We start from the raw sequence: 21,183 nt of genomic DNA on the forward strand, positions 1-21,183 counted from the left end.
ATATACTGGGCACGGTGTTCTATGGTGCAGAATGTCCTTTTGTCCAGTTCAGTTCACCTATCCCAGCTATGCAACGTTCCAGCCTTTTCTTTGTGTACCTCCTCACTGGCAGAGCATGAGATACACAAAAAATAGTCCTTGACTTCAGATAAATACAGCTTAGCAAACCCAAAATATCTGTGTGTTTCCAGCATTTTACTGAATCTAAAACACAGCACTACCAGCTGCTGAGAAGAAATGAGCTCAGTCCCAGCTGAAATCAGGACAGATACCTTAAGAGGGGCTACAGGTGCAAACTGTTGCATATGACACCTTGTATATTGACTTTGAGACGTTAATAACTGAAAGCTAATCCTATCTGCAGCCTAAGACAGAACTTGAACCTTCACATCCCAGAACTGGATGCTGAACTGGTTTTTTTCCCTGTCATCACAGACTAGCCTATTATATACTAAGGAATGTGCTTGTGTAGTATTTTGGAGGATTTAGGTTTGAGTTTCCTTTGTGCCAAGAGTTTGTTATCTCAGCTTGTCAAATCAAAACAATTTTAAAACACTGATTTCTCACTTTGGTTCCAGTCTCTACTTATTCCTTATTACTCTTTGAAAAGTTCTTTGCACAAGAGGTGAGTGAAGACCTGTCTGTCCAATCATCATGCTTTAATACCAGTTCAGTGTCACCAGTCCACATCCAAAGAGCCATGGGGTGAGGAATAAAACTGACTGTTTTGTGCAAAATGTCTAAAACAGAGCTGAAGTTATTTCCTCAAGTACAGATTCCAGTGCTCATGCTGATGGACCTGCCTTCAGCATTTGGAACACTGGACACCCCCAAGTGTCATGCCCATGCTGAAATCCCTTCCATTGTCTCTCAGGCAGCTTCAGAAGCCAGATTAAGGTGTTCCTTCTAGATTTCAAAGGAAATAGCTGATCAGGCTTCAGAAAAGACCACATGTGGATTTCTGAACTTCTGTGACACATGAGCTCCTCAGGGACAATGCAGGCATCAAAGTTCAGGATGCAGAAACTAAGAGCTGGAGACAGAGCCTTTTGGCTGAATAGATTTGTCTGTAGGATAAATTTCCAGGAAATGAGAATATCATTAGAAATTGCTGGGTTGCTTTACTTGGTGAAAAATTCTTTCTGTCGTTAAGATCAATGCTTACAACATTAAAACTGTTATGTTTCTACCTCCTCTTAAAAGAGGGAAGTTATTAAAGTAAGAGGAAAACAAAACACAAGAAAAGTCTCCCCAAACAACCAAAAAACAATAAGAGTTTTATCCTCACAAAAAGAGGCAGGCTAGACTTTGAGTAAGTATACTGGAAATTTCACATTTTTCTCTCTTATGCAGTGTTCAGGGCAGCAGATATAGTGTCATCCGAGGCTATGCTTGTTTGTTTGTTTATTTGTTTTTGTATATCATCAGTATGTGGACTTTGAAGTCAATACATTGTTGAAAAAAATATGCCAGAAAAGCAGGTCAATGTTTCTTGTTTTCAGTAATTCTTTTAAATGAAGCTTTATACGAAAAAAAAGTAAGACAGTATTTATGTCCTTATCAAGTAAAGGCTTCTGTACAGAGTGGAATATTTTACAAACTTTAAAAGGTGAAATGCAAAGCAATTTCCTTTTTCTTTTTTATCACTGTGGTTATTATGTTAAAAAAGGTGAACAGGACATATCAGGAGGTGCTTCCTGTTTGTGCAAACAGATGACAGGTTGGCATTAACCATCTACATGAGATAACATTATCAAAATATCTTAACCATGTTCATCATTTTCAAGACGATTTTTTAAAAACCTTTTCTTTAATTTCTTTTGAAAATAATCTAATTAAAATATGTGCGTATCTGAAAGCTACATAGCTGGATATTTGTTAATTGTCCCTAATACAACACTTTTATTTGTCAACCTGTGGATAAAAAGTGCTTTTACAAAGTATGCCATGGCAGATGTGTATGTGGGAAACAGGTCCAGTTGTTTTTCAAAACAGAGAAGGAGATTATCTGAAAAGAAATGGCATAACTAGTGTTTTAGCAGGCTGTACAATCAGAGACATTTGCTAGCTCTAGATATTTCTTCCTTATTTTGTAGGAAAGGAGGATCGTTCTTTTTTGTAAACAGAATTGTCCCAGGCACCACTAAAAGAAAAAAACTACCCACATTAAAAAGAAAAATCAAGGATGTGACCTCAGAAGGCACAGCCTCTGTACGTAAAGCCTTGGCAGCTATCCAGGAGTCAATCATCAATATGGCATTTCCTTAAAACCCTTTCTGTAATGAAGAGCTGCTGTTTTCCCATTTCTTCAGCCCAATCCATTCTTAAATCTCGTTCTTGGGTCGTCTAAACTTGTGACGAGTTTGTTGTCTTCCTGTAACGGAAATTCCAACACCAGTGTTCTCCTAATCCCTTTCCAATAGTGATTTATTAGAGACCAATAAAACTACTTCCTTGGTATGTTTGTCTCCTATCAGGCAGTAACAAAGCACTTAAAATCAACTGATTCACCCAGTCTGTGGTGCTAAACCAAAGGAAACGTTTAACTTTTTCTAAAAAATTACAGCATAGGATTAAAGGGGGGCGAAAAGCTTATAGACCTTTCTTAGGTTTGTCTTGTCACTCTCCTAGTCAAATAATTAATGAAGTAGTGCTTTTGTCATATCTTTTCCTGATGACATATCAAAGTCTAAGTTGGGAACAAAAATAAGGGCCCAGGCACCAAATTGTGCACAGCATTTTATGAATCAGTCTAGAATTTTTCAGTACTTCTCATTCTTTAGCAGTACACCTGCACTGGCTGCTCCCTGACACCAAAGATCAGGACCAAGAAAAATATTGCCTGAAATAAGCTCAGTGCAAGATATCCCAAGTCTGTCAGTTGTGGAATCTAGCTCTGGATGTAAGAGGTTTAAGGCATCCTGCTTACCTAGTCCTGGGTCATGTTTCATCTCAGCTCCCAAACCATGTAGTGTTAAACTTAATTGTTTTTATAACAAACTGCCAGCTGGAATCACAGAAGAGCTGCCTGGATTAGACTGGCACACACTTGTCACTGAAAGTGCTGCTCAGGAAAGGAGCTTACAAAGTGCATCCCCACTGCTTATTGTTTTGGACCACTCCAGAGAGTTCTGTTATCTGAGATGAGGCTTCTGTGGAGAAGGAGGAGATTGGTGTGAGCTCCTCTGTGCTGTTGGGTGCTGGTGCTGAGGGTCAAGTATAATGTGAAATGCTTAAATATGGTTTGCTGATTCCCCAGGAGAGAGTATCAGATGGTTTAGAAGCATCACTTACATAAATTAATCAGACTGGATATCTTCATGTGAAATCTTCCCAACTTCTCACAAGTAAGTGCAGTAGCACAGTGTAAAATGACTGCAGTACAGAAATGATCATAAAATTATGAAGGGGAGGTCTGCAAAATAATTTCTGTGAGGCAAGAATGAATATTGGTCTGAAAATGTCCTTCTGTGAATTTTTTAACTGGAATTTGTGATATTTACTTAAGACATTATTTGGTGCTTGGTATGGCTCAGTTTAAGACAGATCTTCATGTATTTCTGCTGTGATGGTTAAGGTTGTCTGAAGGTCTTTGCACTGTCACCATCCATACTGTAAATCCGTAGGCTTGATTTCTGTCTTCTGTGGATTTAAGACATTAGCTGCATTTCCCAGTTTTCCTTTATAAGACTGACCACATTACCAGTCCCATAGTTCCTGCTGCAGTTCCTTCAATCCCTTCTCTTTTCAGCCTGATCTTGTGGATGTGTGTCATCTGATTAGAAGCAAGACTGTGAAGGAAAACAATTTTCTTGCAGTTAAGATAAAGGATCCTGATGCACCTGGTTTTGGTGCAGCTTGAAGTACTACATAGATGAGAAGTGGACCCCAGTGTCGGGAGTAATCCTAACCATCAGTGTTCACATACCATTAAAAGTTGGATATTTTCCTCTCGTTAATATAGTTAAGAACTGATAGATTATGTTTATCACAGTTTCTAAAGGTAATTGAAATACTCTGTTTTGATCTAATTTCTAGTCTGTTTTCTCTGGGAAGGGGTCTTCACGTGAAACTCTTCTGAATGCTTCAGTCAACATCTGCAGTTTATTAAGTTATCTCCTGTAAACCTTTAAAACTAAATAGTTATATTTGTAAGGAAACGGAAGTTGTTATTGAAAATAATTAATTCTGTGTATGATAATGCAAACTGTATTGTAAGCTTAAGTTAAGGAAGTAGACAAGTCTGTCTGTAGTGTTAGATGAGAGAGCACAGGACAGGGAAGATGCAAAACCAAACCAGAATAGGCAGCTCAGTATTGAAGCTCAGGGCACTGCTGGAAAGGTACATTTATTTCTGTCTTCAGAGACACTGAGATAAAGGTAAATTAATGTATATTGTAGATTTTATATTTGATATACATTATTGTATATGACTTACAGTGCTTCAAAGGAATGTGTCATAGTTCTGTTAGTATTTTTACCAATTCAATGTGATTGACTTGTGGCATTACTTTCTCCTCCTCAAGTCATCTCTAAATAATAAAAAACAGTAAAGCAGCATTAGTGCAGTGTTCTCACTGAACTGTAGAGCTTAGTAGACTGTGAGAAATTCAAAGTTCATGAATCAAAACTCAACGTAATTCTGAGTTAGGGGAATTATAGGTGGGGAAGTACAGGACACAATTTCCCAAGACCACAAGGTAGTGCAGTGGTGTCAGTAGAAGATCTGAGATCCCTCTTTCTCCTTAGGCTTACGCTCCAAACCAGTTCTCCTTTTTACTACGCTGTGCTGTTTGACTAACATGAGACTTCCGCAGAATCCTTTGGTCAAAACCTCATGAATATTAAGCAAATATTTTATACGGTATGGGAAATGTAGACACAGTTTTTAAATTCAAATTTACTAACAGTGGAATCCATGTCTTGAAAACGGGTCATGGCTTCTGGCTATTTCACATCTTCACAGGGAAAAATGTACTCTGCTATAGAAGGGACTAAAATGTTTCTCAAGCTGATGTTTCAAGTCTCATGACTCTTCAAATGCTGTTTGAAGTGTGCCATTGTACTGCCCCCTGTTGTGTCTGGGCTGGTTGGGTCTCTTCTGGACAGCAAGGAAGGAAACAACGGAAAGGGCAGGAATGCTAATTTTTTTGGTTTTGTTTTTTTTTGTTTGTTTTTTTTTGTTTTTTTGTTTTTGTGGTCTAGGAGCACATTTAGCAGTTGCTGATCTGATTGAGCAGAGGGGGTTTAATGCTCTATGGGTACATAAAGGCAGGAAGAGCACTCTGAGAGAAGAAAAGAAAAAACTCTTGTAAGAGGAAGGTTTTCTGAGAAACAACGTTATAGAACTAAAATAGAGCAACTAGGGGAAGGAAGGCCATGTCCTATATATACAGAAAGGGAGGGAGATCTTCTCCATAGTAACAGGGGGAGCAGGGGAGGAGGGAAAAGACAACACAGACTGAAAAAAATGTTTGAATAAACCATAGAAAAGAGAGATTGGGGTTTGCTCTCACCTGCTCACAGGATCTACGGGCTTTGTGCAATACAAAATCCCTTCAAAAATATCAGTTTAAGCTAATGAAAGGAGGATTCATTTTTTTCTGGACAATTACAAAGCTCGTATTTTAGTATTTCTTCTTTATGTTCCAACTGTCTTACTATTAAAAGAGTTGAGGCTTGGTTGTTAAGAGGAAGTTTCAGTTCTGTGATTTGCACCATACCTATGTTACTGCTGTGTATTTGCATTATTGCTATGTAGTTACAAGATGTTTTGGCACTGGAACGTGGCCAGGTTTTGCAACAATATTTAAAACAGAGAAGTTAGGTAAATGTGGTGGGTTTGTAAGTCACGCCAGTGTCACAGAAGTACTTACTTGCATGGAAGTCCCAGGTGTCCTGAAGGTTGGGTTTATTCTGAGTTTCCTGATGTGATTTTCCTGATGCACTGAGAAGCCCCTTTTGCTTTTTCCCCTCACTTATTTCTCGTACTCTTTTTCTCTCATTAAGTTCAGCAGCAATTTTGTAAAGTACTTGCAGGACCTGCTGTTGCACCTCTTGCCAGGCAAACCCCTGTTAGTAAAGAAACCTAGCACTGTACTAAACCAGATCTGTCCCAATGGATCTGAAACATCCTTTCCTCCTTCTGTTAGCACTTTTCCTTACTTAGCAATGATTGCTTCAGTTGACTAGGAAAGCAGTAACCAGTCCAGTTTTTGCTTCATAGGAGACTACAGCAGTTTTTGTTGTTTAAAATAAAGTACTTTACTTAAACATCTGTTTTCATATTATGTGGTACGGATGATCTTTTTGTTTAAAATGTTTGTAGTTCTTTTCTAAAGACTGACACTGGTGTCTGCTTTCAGGGTGGGATGATTAACTGGAACAGACTGTTTCCTCCTTTACGTCATAGACATAATGCGAATTATCAAGATCATCACCCGTCTGAACAAGGCATACCTCCACCTACTGAGGTTTCTGAAGAGCAGGTAAACACTTTCTGTTTTAAAACGGCATTCAAAATTGTTGGGAATTAATCTCTACTTATTTTTTATCATCTGTTTACACAGTTTCTCCAATGGTTTCTATAGCAGCAAATATTGGAATGTAAGGTAATGGTTACAATAGAGAGACAGCATACTGTCATTACAATCCAAACCAGAGTTACAGAGCTACTTGGGAATTTGTAATTTTATGTGTTACTGCTTCTATTTTGTATTTAAAGATGTTGGTCGTTTCAGTAGTGGAAACTATTCAAATCTGATAAAACAAGTGTTTCAGAGAAAGAAGAATTATACATAAATTTCATTATTTGTCATGTAGACATCATCTTCACTGAAGCCCCCAGCTTAAGTTTTCAATTCAGTAATTTGGGTTTTTTTAAACTAAGAATGTTATGCCAGCTGTGGACTGCAAAACACACTTGGGCTAAAACTTGGATGTTTCCCTCAATAACGTGTTCGACTGATTCCTTATACTAATGCCACAGAGAAGTTTATGTCCTTTCTATCAGTATAGATTTCGACGTCTAGACTTTCGTTGATGGTTTTATTCTCAAAAGAGACGATTATTTACTCAGAAATTTAAGAATTTAAGATTAGTCTTATTCCTGCATTCAGGATTTATTGCATGCAGTTCTCCAAGTTGTAGCCTGCCTGCAGTTAGCTGTATTGGCCATTTTATAGTTTAAGGTCTCTACTACCCTTGAACAAGAGTAGACTTCTTTCCCTTTTTCCTTTTTTATAAGAAGATAAATCAACACTTGGTACCAGCACTGTCATTTTTAGTTTAAACTGAGCTTGTCCCAAACAGAAGTCTTTTCTGTGATCTGATTTCTGGCTTTGACTGGTTGTTAGATTATGTCCAAAATTGCAAAAATTTTAACTGCACTTTTGACTGCAAACCTCCTGGGCTGTACCTAGAAAAGTAAAAAAACAAAACAAAACATCACAATCCCCCCCTGCCCACCCCCCCCCCCCCCCCCCCCCCAAAAAAAAAAAACCCAAGACCCCAAAACAACAAAACTCCAACTAACAAATGAAAAGAAAATAAAAATAAAAACACCACACTAAAAAGCACTTTCTGAGGCAAAACCCAGAAACTTAGTTTGGTCTGTCCTGAAAGCCTACTCAGCACCAGTACAAAGTGGACCAAAAGATTTCCCTGCTGACTTATTTATTTTATTGACAAATTCTGCTTACGGGGACTTCTATTTTTGGGCTGAAACTAATGAAATAGTTACTAGTCTGACTTAGGCTGGATTCTGGCCCAAGGCCTTTAGGCCCAGATTTATGGAAGCAATATACACTTACATTTGCTGATGCATTGAGGATGTATGGCTCACTTGATTGCTGTCATTTGCAAGGCTCTCTGGTTACCCTGCAAAGGAGAAGGCATTAAAGCACTGCTGGTTTTTCAAGAGTGTACTGATAACAACACAAGTAGTCTTAAAATGGCAGAAATGTAAGGGTTTCATCTGTTCATCACATTAAAGTTTGTGAGCATTTGCAATGCTTTTGGTACAAAAATCTCTGCATTTCTTGTGGGGTTTTAGCACCTTCAGTTACTGTTGCCAGTTGTACACTCTGTTTCCTGGAGCTGGGTTCATTTCCTGTGGTTAAAATATGCTCAGATGAAAAGAGGTTTTTGTTGTTACTATTCGCCGTGATGCTTGATGAATATTTCTGCAAATAGGAATGTTGCAATTCCATCCACCATTTCTTAAAGTTAGAATTCATGGCAACTGCAGTAAAAACTTTGCTTCTGAAGTATGTTTCTGTGGTTAGCTTTTATTCCACTGCCTGCCCTTTTTCTCATAAAAACCCACAGTCTTAGATGAAAAATAGGAGTTACAGGTTATGAAATCAAGTTTAGACTTAAACTGTTGTTGCAGAAGTGTCGAAAATAACAATTCATTTCTCTCCCTACGAGAAGGTGAAAAAATGTGGCACTGAGTTGTAAGGCTGATGTTCTGACAACCAAGGTAGCTGTTCTCATATGTGTTGTGGTGGTGTATTTATATTAAGAAAAGGAAGACTTGCACCTCTGGGCAAACTTGGCAGTTGTATACTTCTCAGTAAGTCACCAAAGTAGAGATGACTAAAAATATTGAAAGTTCTGGAGATGTCATAGAGGAACGAAAAGCTGCTTTTGATGGCAGCCTTCTTTCAAAAATACTTTCAGTGCTAGTGCTGCACATTGGTCTTGCACCCTGGGAAGATTCCTCTCGAGATGCATATGGCCTCTTCTGCATTCCTGCTTCACTCTGCTGCTGCAGGCTCACTGCAAGCAGAGGAGGAGCAGCAGTAGCTCTCTGTCAGCTTCTGTAGCCCAGGACTTCCAGGTTCAGGAGTTGTGGTGTCTGGTCATAAGGCCCTTGGAAGCAGGATGAGGAATGCTTTATGTTTCCAGTGGCCACAGTTACTTTTACATGCCATTCCCTGCCCTCCCACACCTTGTTTTTCCACTTCTGGAAGACTACTTATAAAAGTGAATGAGTTATATTGTGACTTTCAATCATACCAAAGTGAGACTTCTAGATTTTAAATGTACTTTAAATTGGTATTTAATCATAAATTAAATTTGGCTATGCATGCATTGCCTTTTTACACATGGTGCTTTGAATATCTGTTAACAAAGAGCACGAAGGTTAAGTGACAAGTACCAATATTATAAAGAGGGCTGGTCAAATGGTTACTGATTTAACAAAATCACTATCTTAATGTGCCTTTTCCATGTAATTCTTCCATCATATGTCACTGATTTTTGCTTTGCAGAAGTTTTTGGCAAAAAAAGGTGCTTTTTTGAGTATGTGTAGAAGACCTCCAAGAATTTTACTAAACCAGTTTGCGTATTGTACTGCCTCTACTTTAGTACTAACTTCAAAAAAACCTCAAAACCTGGAATGAATAGTTTTGAGGGGTTTTTTAATGCCCTCTGGAGAAGTAGATATTTTCAAGGAAAAGAGCTGAAGATTCATTCTGGATAGGTTTTCCCATCTGCTCTATAATTCTGTGTTTTGGTCAGTGTTGGTTTCTTGAGATCCTGTTCTTGTTGAGAGCAGGTCAGACTGTAGTTGTCACGTGTGGTACCAGACTTTGGATTTTACTCTTCTTTCAAAACTGGACCTGCCAGTCAAATACAGGTGTGGCATTTTCCGCATAATCAGCTTCGAATTAAGTGGCAGAAGGCGGTCATCTCTGTGGCAACATTTTGAAGCACGCTGTCCTAGATAGGTCTTTGATGGGTGGAAAAGTGATTCCTGACATTATTGACTAACGTGCACACAGTGTGAATAAAACTCTGGCTTTAAAGTGGTGTTACTTCATTTCTTTTCCAGGTCGCACGACTTATGGAAATGGGGTTTTCCAGAGGAGACGCTCTAGAAGCTCTGAGGGCTTCAAATAATGACTTAAATGTAGCCACTAATTTTCTACTGCAGCACTGATGGTTTTCTGTGTGAAGGAACTTCACCCGCTGGGTTTGTACACTCCTGGGGGAGGATCAAAGCCACCTGCTGGGCAGACTCACCAAGGTCGGCCCTGCAAGAGCGTCGGAAGAGAAACGGCTCCGCAGGACGGGTGACTCAGAGCGATGTTCAGAAATGATGTGAACTGTTCCCAAGCCTTCGGATCACTTGGTGGTTTCTAGTCTGGTTATCCTTTTCAAAGTAACTTTAGTTTCTACTTGTTACTGAATATCACCTAAATTTATTTTTAAATAAAGTAGGTGGGTTTTTTCTTGTAAATCCTTGTTAGACATTATCAGACTTAATGACTAGGAAAAAAAAATGCTCCAGCAACTACAACAGCTAGATTTACCTGTCAAGAAAAATCATATTCCCTTCTATTTACAAATCTAATTTCTCTAGCTTACGTGTTATTTTACAGTACTTGATTTTTTATTACAGTAATAAGAGGCCTGAGGATCACTTAATTTTCAACTCAGTAAAGGGTTGTGGGACTATTATTTCGTTCTTTGCAAAGTTTTATTAATGCCTGTAATATTTTATTTCTCAAATTTCTTTTTGAATAAAATTTGTCATTCAGCACATAGTAGACAGGATGAGAGAAAATTCATGTGTGTATGGTGAGCTATGGCAAGTGACCACTGTAAATTTGAATTTTTACAAACTGAGTGAATTGCTGTTCAAATACGGGTCATGAAGATACTCACTGGAAGCAATAAAGGTGAATCGAATGATGCAATAAGATCAGAACTGGAATGATGTGAATGACTTCCATGGCTAACTCAGAGATTACTTTTGTAACAATGGATGTATGCAGTGTCCTGTGTGCTGCTTTCATTGTTTTCAGCTGGCTACATACTGTCTTTAAAGGAAATTACAAAAAGCTAATGTTTCTAATGCCAGAGATGAGGATGGCCCTGCATTTGCTGAATCCTCACTGTCTGAAGCAACTTAGTGTTGACCACAGGCTGGAACATTAACATTTTAGAGGTGATCCATGCTGGCACAGGGGGCAGCAGGACAGAAGTGCCAGGTTTGCGCCATGCTGGGTTTGTAGTTTAGATTGATTCCTGAGTCAGCTTGCTTGGCTGGGCTCTCGGAAGTGCTCAGTGTTAGCACCTCAGGAGTTGCAGGAGGTGGGGTGCAAAGAGGGGGACATTTCTATAAAAGCAGTCTGAAGGAATACAGCTCCATGGAGCCAATGAACACGTGTATCTTACACATTTCATGTATGTTTCTGTGTGCACTTGTGCGTGTACAGCATGTGCTTATATGTCTGTTTCTATACACACGGGCATATTTAATACATACATACATTTAGAATAAGGTACAGGCCATAAGAAGTGTAACAGAGGCAATGACAGGTGCATGGGGGATATTTTGGAAATCCAGATGAACACTGTGTACCACAGCAAAGATCTCTGTGGTCTCACTTGGCCTGGAAAACGTACCAGGAAATTACAGGACAAGATTTACGGGGAGAGAGAGAGATACTTCCCTTTTCCTATTTTAATTGTCTGATAAAACTGGATAAAGTCCTTCAGGCATACAAGTCCTTATCTAGAAATTGCATCAAATTTGTGCAGCTTTCAGCATATGACATAATTTTTAATTAAGTCAGTGTTCTGTATGTATTTCTTTGGCATTTTGCAGTGGGTGAAGTCAGGGGGTTTTGGAATGACAGTGTTTTCTTGGGCTTTGATCAGTCTCCTTCAGGGTTTGGCTTGTTTCTATGATCATATTATTTAGGGAGGGTCTGCTTTTTAATTGAAAGATTTTGTTTGTGTGAAGGTAAAGTTATGTGTGTGTTTGTAGACCACAGACATTTCTGTACCCAGGGACTTCTGGAAACCTGCTGTCTTGGAGAGACAAAGAAAAATAAGTCCTGCCATAATTTGTATATGCAGACTACTTAAATGGTTTGAAACAAGTACAGGTTTTAATTTTGAAACATATTCTTCTTCCTTCACAGATGCTTTATCCAAAAGCAGCAATAAAGACTGGTAAATTACTTCAGAAATCAAATTTTGTCTGTAGGAAATAAAAGTTCACCTATCCTAGAGTAAATAAACATGCCCTTTTCAGACATTGCCCTGCTGTAGGGACAAGCACAAAAAGTATTTCTTCCTTGGAATTTTAGAACATATTGAGTGGCATATGGGGTATGTAAGTGGATATTTTCCAAGTCTAAATCCTTTCTTACTGTTGCCTGTACACGGGGTATTCAAATGTCATGGTTGCCTGGAAAATCCTATTTTACTGGGCATTCTGTAAGACATGGTTAAACCTAAAGGGTAAAATGCAGGTCATGGTGATGTCAGCTGAAAACTCCACTTGATTATGAGAAAAGTTTGTGTTCAAAATGCTTCCAGGGTTGTAATTTCCAATTAAAAAAAAAAAAAAAAAAAGAAGTGGTAAAAGAAAGGGTCTGAGATGCTGTTGAAAACAGTTCCTGTTTCATGCAAGAACTATAGAAGAAAGATTCACACAGCAGAGCTGGAAAACAACTCAGTTCCCACTTGATGGTGAAATTTTCATGAACTATTTCTGGGAATATGAGGAGCGTGTTCTTCACAGCCTACGCTGGGTTTGTCTGATAGTTTTGAATGTCTCATCACACAGTTTCTAATCTGTGTGTGACACAAGCCATATCTTTTGGGCAGCATGAAGAAGGCAGAATACTTTTTTATGTATTGGATTTCAAGTCCCTAGAAAATTCACTCTAGTTCTAGTAAAGCCAAGATTTGATATTTTGAAAAAGTAGTTGCTGGTGCAAAAAATTCCCTACTAGACTGGGAATGTCATCTCATGAGACAGCACTGGAGTAACTTATTGGGAGACTTTCCTAGATAGTTATGTGACACTTTGAAATACGCCCACAGTGAGGTTGGTATTTGTGTAAATCTGCCTGATAAGCCACCAGGCTCAGGTTCTCAAGCCTTAACCTTTTGCCAAGATGGAGACTGGTTGGTCTCAAGGCCTATCAAAGCCATTTTCCTCCCTCAAAACAAGTGTTTAAGGCTGCCTATTACTGAGTGAGCACAGGGACTGTCGCAGCTGGTTCACACACCAGCCTGTGCTGTCTAGCACTTGCCAGTGCCTTTTGGAATGTGTGGTGGAGAAAAAGTCTTGTTATTTTTGTCTGGAACAGAGGATTGAGCCAGAAAAACTTACTGCAAGGTACTGGGCAAAAGGCAACATTTCTGGCTCTCCTGTTTGTATGTATATGTATATATATGATTTTATATATATATATATGCATATATGTGTGTATGCATGTGTATATATACAGAGAGTGAGTGAGAATATTTGTGTATTGGTTCAATGAATTTAAGTGGAGCTAAGAGTTTGTTAAAGAAAATTAAAAGCGTATATTCAAAGACATCCCCCCTCTCAAATGTGTGTATTTGGAGTATCTGTGCAGTTGCGAAGGCACCAAGCTTTGGAAACACTCCAAACTACAACTGCCATGATTTAAGGGGAACTGCATCCGTTTGAGGATAAATAAATGCACAGTATTCATGTGAACTAATAGAGGGATTTGATACAAAAGTGCAATTAACTTCTTGTGTTTTCTTCCACAAAAAAAACCTACATAAGATTAGCTTTCTCTAACTTTGTGGCCACAGTAATCAATATTTTATATAAATGAGCACGTTTTGAACAAATTAACTGTTTCACTAGGAGAGTCACATGAACACACAAACACTGCATATGTTTATATATATGCACACATGCATGCATATATATATATATATGTAAAATGTGTGTGCATTTACTCAAAAAATACTGGTTTAATTTTTAGTAGGACTACGTTCCTCTTGTTTCCATTTATAAAGGGATTCTTTCACCACAGAAAATCCACTCTGAAACTCAAAGAAGGTGTGTGCTTCCAACAGTGTTTGGTGCAAATATGAGGTGAGACACAGTGATGGGGGCAGAGGAATGTTACAACCAGACAAATGGGTGTGATTGTTGAGAATCTTAACACATTGGTAGTTCAGCTGTCATCATTTGTTTTCCAAAGGAGAGTTTTAGGAGGAAGGAGAAGTTAGTTTGACTCATACCTGTTTGTAGGGGGCTGTTTCTAAGCCTGAATGGTTGCTAGGGAAAAAGGGAGAAAAAGCAGGAATATACATACTTTTAAAATGGGGAAAGCAGGAATATACACACTTTTAAAATGGGTGAAAAATTCCAGGATCATGGCTGAACTGAAAGCAGGATCTGACTTTTTGACAGAGGATAGGTAGGGACCGTAAGTGTCACGTAAGGTTAGCAAAGGAAAGGACTTGAGAGAGATGAGGCAGGTGGAACTGAGCAACCCCAGAGAGTTTAGGAAAGAGGAACAAAGTAGAACTGAGAATAGAAAGAGAAGACCTGCTGAGAGAAAGGGGACAGAGTGTTCCATTGCACTTAGGTCAGTTTTAAAAGAATTGACAGGATTTCATGTGGAAGATGACAACTTGCAAGGTTATGGCAAATCTTGTACTGAAAATCCACTCTTATTTTTTTTAAGGGTGTCTGATATGGGAATCCTCACATTTTATTTGGTCAGTTTTGCAGGAGGTGGTACATGTGGCAAATGAGAAAGCAGTGTAATCCCAGCAGCTGGGCAGTGCAGCAAACCCTGGAGCCGCTCATATGTGAGAATGCAGATGCTTCTGGCTTCCAAAGCAGTTAGTGCTGCCAACCTGACTTCTCCTGGCACCTCTCCATCCCAGCTGTGGAGAGACCTCCTCCAGAAAGGACACAGCTCCTCGCAGGTCCTGCAGCTTTTCCCATGGAAGGTGATTTGTAATTCCCTGTTCCATGAGAGCACACCACCTGTGTAAGGGAAGTGGATTGAGAGCTTTGCTTGCTCCTCACTGCTTCTGGTCATTTGCTTGGCAGGGGTCAGAGGCACATGTGCACCTCTGAGGAGAAAACAGTTGTCCACATCTCCTGGCCTGATCAATCACACTAGGGCTCGTTACTTGGCCATGAGAAGCTTTTATTTTTAGTAGATGTGTGCGTTATTACATTACAGTATTTTACTGGCTTACAGATATGTATGACATGCAAGAGTTTCAGTTCAGGACAGTTTGAAGCACAGACTGAAGAGGTGTGTAAGCTAGGAACCACTGCTAAGGGAAAACAGCTGTTCTGTTTGAGCTCTGTGCAGCCCCCCTGCCATGGGGGGTCTAGTGAAACCCCCTTTTCACTAGACCAGGTTGCTCAAAGCTCCATCCAACCCAGCCCTTGAACACTTCCAGGGATGGGTCATCCACAGCTTCTCTGGGCAACCTGTTCCAGTGTCTCGCCACCCCCATGTAAAAGATCTTTGTCCTAGTATCTCATCTAAACCTGCCCTCTTTCAGTTTGAAGACATTCCCCCTTGTCCTGACACTACAGGCTCTTTTCAAAACAGGCTCTTGTCAAAAGTCCCTCTCCAGCTGCCTTGGAGGCTTTAGGTAGTGCTTTTCAGTGCTCTAAGGTGTTCCTTGATCCTCCTCCAGTCTGAACAACCCCAAGTCTCTCATCCTGTCTTCAAAGGAGAGGTGCTTCACAACCTGGATTATCTTGGTGGCCCTCTTCTGGACTTGCTCCAACAGGTCCGTGTTGTTCCTGTGCTGGGGACCCCGGATGCAGTATTCCAGGTAGGATCTCACCAAACTTGAATATAGGGACAAAATCATCTCCCTTGGCGTGCTGGTCATGCTGCTTTTGATGCAGCCGGGGATATTCTTCTGATGCAGAGAGTATATGCTGTATGCTATATCTGTGCATTTATTACCTGTTGGTGTGTGTCCACAGAGTGTACTCTCTGCGCTCAGACGAAAGTGCACTCTTCTCTTCTTACATGACAGTACGGCAGCAACAGGCTGCAGAGAAGCAAGAATTACCTGCGTGCTGTGCAGTTACCGCTCCGCACGGAACGCCTTCGACCCCGGTGTGCCGTCGTGCGCTCCCCACACACGCCGCAGTCACCCGGCTACGAAAGGCGCCACATTCCTACGTGGCAGCAGACGCGTGGGGGAAGCACCGGCCTCGTCCGTCATCGTCTCCTTAGATTCGCGGGCGTCTCGTTAACACCGAGCAAAGGTTCCGGCTCCCTCTCTCGGCGGGAACCGGCGCTGTCCCTTCGCCCGTGGGGGCGGGCGCGGGCCCCGGGCGCTCCCCGGTACCCCCGGGCGGGGGCCTGGGGCTCCGCACCCCGGGAGCGGGCAGGGGCAGGGGCAGGGGCAGGGGCAGCGGCCGAGCGGAGCCGCCGCGAAGGAATTCAGAAGACGTGCAGGTGCTGCACTTGGGGACGTGGTTTAGCGGTGGCCTCGCCGGTGCTGTGGGTTAATGGCTTGTCTCAATGATCCCAGGAGGTCTTTTCCAATCTAAATGATTCTGTGCTTCTGTGTTTCTGTGATTCCAAGCGATCGCTGGCGGGGCAAAGCGTGGCCGTGGGCGGTGGCTGCTGGGGCAGCGTGGTACAGCAAGAACCATGCGAGGAGCTCGGACCGAACAGGTGAAGGGCGAAGTGTGGGGAAATGTTACTGTGCTTCTGGACAAAATGCTGTGTATGGTTTCTCCTCAATTTCAGGGAAAATGCTCCTTTTCCAAGCAGGCAGGGGGCACCCGCAGGCGGGCAAGCTAGTCTGGGCAATACAGGGTTCTTGAGAGGTCTCCTTTGCCCAGATTCCTCTTGATCCACTCTGCACGAATCCCTTCCTTCTCCATCTCATGGGTGTTCCCCCAGCTCCAGCTAATTGCCTGCTGTCCCCAGACTGGTACTTTCAAAAGCAAAGTAACCCAGGCTGGTGCCCATCCAGAGGAGGAAGGCCGGATCCCTCCTGCATTTTGCAGCGCTACACCCAACTCTTCGGCTATTTCTACTCCAAAGGCTCCTACTGGTGGCAAGAGGTGGAGGTACCTTTCTTAGTTAATAAAGTACTTCTGAGAAAAACAGAGTCCAATAAGGACCAAACGAGGTTATGTTTATACTCCACCTTTTCCTGAGAAGGCTTGGTCATAGATTGGCTTTTTCTCAGCTGTGGGCTGCACCTTGATGAAACATCTCAACGTCTTGATCTTGAGTAGGAGGGTTGGCCACTGCTGCAGACCCCTGCTCTGGTCTTCACGTGGGAACCAACAGCTATGAACCACTGGTGGCCCCCAACACAGTCCTGTGGAATTTGAGTTACAAAGATAGCAGAGCCAAGCTCTTCGTAGCATGAGTAGGTGATGTTAGGGGCAGCAGCCACCAGCTGTGGATGGAGCGGTTCAGACTTGACAGTGGGAAAAATGCTTTTATCCAGAGGGCAGTCCAGAGTGGGAATTGTCACATCAGCAAGGGGACCTTCCTTGCCTGGAGTTTCCAAGCCTTGTCTGGATGAAGCCATTTCCAGCCTGACATTGTGCCAACCACAGTCCTGCTTTGGGTGGGCTATTAGGTGAGGTGATGCAGATATTCCCTTCAAGCCATCACTTCCTGGACATATTAATAGGGCAATGCAGCTGTACAGCTTCTACCAGCCTACCCAGACTCCTTCAAGGGTGTTCAGATAACAGATACCATATTGTTGCATCCCAGCTCTTTCTTGTCCATTGTAATGTGCTTTTCAGGACAAAGGCTCTCTGCAGGTCAACGCTGAGGTTAAACCTGCTTTGAGGGCTCAACCTCCAGAAAACACCTACTGGAGTCTGTTTCCCACCTGAGTTATTTTAGGCATCCCTCTTAGTCAGCCTTCAGCATGCCTTCAGCCTTCAGCCCCATACCATAAGTAAAATCACTGCCATCCAAAAGCTTGTTCATGTGTGTTTAAAACGATGAAGGGCTGCATGTGACTATTATTAACTTTTTAGGCATAAAAAAGGTTATTACCTTAAAGAATGATTTGTATTGTCTATGAATAAAACTTTTTCAGGTATACTTTTCAGTAAAATAAGTAGCTTTTTTCCCCCTTTTCATGTCTGTGTGTGTGTCTGTCCCTTCCAACTTCAAACAAAAGACTAGACATGCCAGGAACTGTGAAATCCTGTGTGTGGGTTTTTTATCACAGTCTAGTGATTTCAGCAAAGAGCTGAGGAGGCTCCTGCCAAATTTCCCGTCATTTGAGAGGCACAAACCTCAGCAGGCACCTGATGTCCCAGGGCTCCTCCTCTCGCTCTGGCAATAGTCACAAGTAACCTCCCTTAGCAAGGCTCTCAGACTCCTCAGGGCACCAGCTTCAAGGTCACATACGACCACACTCAGTTGTTGTCCCTATTTCTCTACTCCTTTCAAATTAAGGACTAATGGGAAGGTTTGGCCCATTAATAGATCCAGGGCAGGTGTGCAGCCTTAGAACTGGGCTGGGATCCAGGCCAGCCCCACGATCCCCTTCCTAGCAGTGGGTCCCGGGGTGACTGCAGTGCTGTCAGGAGTGAGGAAGGGCACCCTGGAGAAGAAGCAGTCACCCAAATGCTGAATGTAGGCAGCAGCACATCCAGGAGCTCTACAACTTCACATCCTCACACGTCTTCCTTGGGAGAGGGCTTTTCCAGCAAATCCCACATGCCCCACACTTACTGCTTGCCCCATGCAGAGCCTAGGTGCAGGAGCAGGATGCAGGGCAGGCAGAGAGCAGAGCTGCTCTTTGTCGGTGTGGAGAAGGAGCTGTAGGCCATCTGCATGCAAATTACATCCCAGCCTTTCCCTGAAATGCTCGGAGTCCATCTCCTCCGTGCTGTCTGCCCTGCAGGGATGCTCCCATAGTGCTGCTGCAGGGGCAGTGCAGGGGAATGGGGCAGAGGGACATCCATGGTGGTTACCAGCACGCCCCAGCCCCACGGGGGATGCGGACAGGCACGGGAGAGGGGTGCAGTGCATTGCTGGGAAACCTCCAGCTGGGATTGCATGAGCTGCCGCCTCTGGGGCTGGGATGAAAAGGTGCCTCTGTGCTCCAGGCTGGCAGGTGCAGCAGCGCTGAGCGCAGAGCCAGGCGTGCAGAGCCAGGCGTGCAGAGCCAGGCGTGCAGAGCCAGACAGGGCTTTGCCCCTGCCGCGTTGGCTTCGCGAGAGCCCCTGGCTCCGGGCAGGGGAGCGATGCAGCCTGTTGAAGGTGCTGGTCCGGCAGCTCGACTCCGCCTCCTGCCATCAGGGATGGTCCATGGAGTCACAGGCTGGAGCAAAAGGGTGGGGCTGGCGCTGCTAGACAGAGACGGAGCCGGGCTGCTGGCTGTTGCTGTTGCTCTCCGAGGGGGTGGTCTTGGCAGTGGAGGAGGTGGCCAGGGAGCCGCTGTTCCTGAAGATGCGGAGCAGCCTCCGCTTGTAGCCCCGGAAGGCGAAGAAGTAGATGATGGGGTCGATGCAGCAGTTAAGGTTCATGAAGGCCACAGTGATTTGCAGGGACATCTTGAAGGCTTGCTGCTCACGACAGGATGGCAGGTAGAGGATCTTCCTGACCATGAACTGGACAATGTTGAGGTGGTAGGGACTGAAGCAGAGCAGGACAGCCAGCAGCACCACCAGGATGACAGTGAAGGCTCGGTGGTGGTGCCCGTTCTTCACTGTCAGCGGGTTCTCCTTGGCTGTCTGGCAGAGCTTGAGGTTGATCCTCACGTAGCACACCAAGATGATGCCCACGGGCAGGAAGAAGCCAAGCACGCAGGCCACCAGGAGCAGGTAGGGCAGATTGGGGATCTCCTCGAAGTTGAAGTACTCCATGCACGTCAGCTTGTCTCCCATCCTTCGAGTCATGGGCCGCAGGAGCAGCGGAGCCGTCTGCAGGAACACCAAGGACCAGATGAGGACACAGATGCCCCTGGCTCGGCTCATCTTCCGAATCCTGCCGGGGTGCCTGGTGCGCACCACGGCGACGTAGCGGTCCACGCTCACACAGGTCATGAAGTAGATGCTCACATAGGTGTTCATGTAGAAAATGAAAGCTGTGATCCGGCAGAACCAGTCCCCAAAGGGCCAGTCAGACTCCAGGATGTAGTAGGCGATCCTGCCCGGCAGTGCCAGGGTGAAGAGGGCATCGGAGAGGGCCAGGTTCACCAGGTAGAGGTCGGTGGAGTTGAGTTTCTTCTTCCTGCGCTGGAAGGTGATACAGAGGGCCAAGACGTTCCCACAGGCACCAAACACCAGCAGGACGATGTAGAAAAGGGAGAAGGTGACTTTGGTTGAGAAGAGGTGGTTGTGCACGTTGCAGCTGCTCTGGTTGCTGGACGTGAGGTTGGTGGGCAGGAACACATCCTCCACAAGAGCCATTTCCACGGTGCCTCACAAGCTCTTGCTTTCTCCCTTGAAATAAGAACAGACATGAAACTTGCAGTTTATTGATAACAGGAGTGGCACCCATAGAGCTGGCCCTAAACACAAAGCAAAAGCCCTGCGCCCCGCTCCAGCCACTGCCCCCAGCAGCCCACAGCTCGAGTCATTTGGAAAAATGCTTCTCTTGTGATTTTGATGAGAGCATCTCAACAGTGGCTGTGACTCATTCTCCTTTTCTTATCACAACTTCATCTTAATTTTGGTGGGTTTTTTGCAAGTCCAATCAATATGAGAAAGGACTGGAGGTGCTGGGAGGGAGATTTGCCTGTCACACAAGGAAGGTCCCAAACTCACCCGGTGGCAATTATGTCATTTGCACATTACTGCGAGGGGAATGGGGAACTTCATTGAGAAAATGCCCAAAAAGTAGAGGGGCCGGGGACCGGGAGGGCTGGGGGACCGGCGGGCAGAAGTGCTGAAGGGCACCTTCACAACCCTCGGGCGGGATGAAAGCGGGAACAAAAGTGAAGAAATTCAGAGGAAAAACCCAGCCTTCCACAAAAACACAACCAACCAACCAACCAAAAAAAAACCCCAACCTTCCCCAAAAATCCCGTGCCTCATGCTCGTCCGATCAGGGAGCTGGAAACACCCCGGCACCGAGCCCCCGCTCCCCGCACTCCCTCCCGCTACTCGCCCCGCTTTGGGAGCGGGATCCGCGCTCATGCCTGGCGACAGCGGCGTCCCCGCTCATGCCTGGAGACAGCGGGGTCCCCGCTCATGCCTGGCGACAGCGGCGTCCCCGCTCATGCCTGGCGACAGCGGGGTCCCCTCGGCTGCGGGGCTGCAGCAGCTCCCGGGACGCGCCCCCGCCCGCCGCTCACCGCACGCTGCCGCCTCCCGCCGCCGGGCTCCGCTCCGAGCACCGCCGCTCCGGGACGGGACGGGACGGGACGGGACGGGACGGTACTCTTCGGCACTGCCCGGCACTG

The 21,183-nt window shown here is 43.8% G+C and overlaps 2 protein-coding genes across 2 annotated transcripts in view; one reads left to right on the forward strand and one right to left on the reverse strand.

The window, feature by feature from the left end:
* The window catches only part of UBAC2 (UBA domain containing 2), a 91,404-nt gene extending 80,681 nt beyond the window's left edge, over positions 1–10,723 (forward strand). Inside the window, exons 8-9 of the mRNA XM_040055651.1 lie at positions 6,366–6,488; positions 9,839–10,723. Coding sequence (XP_039911585.1) covers positions 6,366–6,488; positions 9,839–9,946 — 231 coding nt within the window. The 3' untranslated portion in view covers positions 9,947–10,723. The remainder of the gene's footprint in view (positions 1–6,365; positions 6,489–9,838) is intronic.
* An 8,403-nt stretch (positions 10,724–19,126) lies between these two features.
* LOC120749294 (G-protein coupled receptor 183-like) lies at positions 19,127–20,188 on the reverse strand. The gene has a single exon (XM_040056562.1). The coding sequence runs from the start codon at positions 20,186–20,188 to the stop codon at positions 19,127–19,129; it is 1,062 nt and encodes a 353-aa protein (XP_039912496.1).
* Positions 20,189–21,183: the final 995 nt, after the last annotated feature.

Source organism: Hirundo rustica, chromosome 2 (genome assembly GCF_015227805.2).
Source record: "Hirundo rustica isolate bHirRus1 chromosome 2, bHirRus1.pri.v3, whole genome shotgun sequence".
In the NCBI taxonomy this organism is placed as follows: domain Eukaryota; kingdom Metazoa; phylum Chordata; class Aves; order Passeriformes; family Hirundinidae; genus Hirundo; species Hirundo rustica.

Coding starts and splice junctions, on each gene's coding strand:
- LOC120749294 (XM_040056562.1), bottom strand. CDS start 20,188: ATGGCTCTTGTGGAGGATGTGTTCCTGCCCACCAACCTCACGTCCAGC.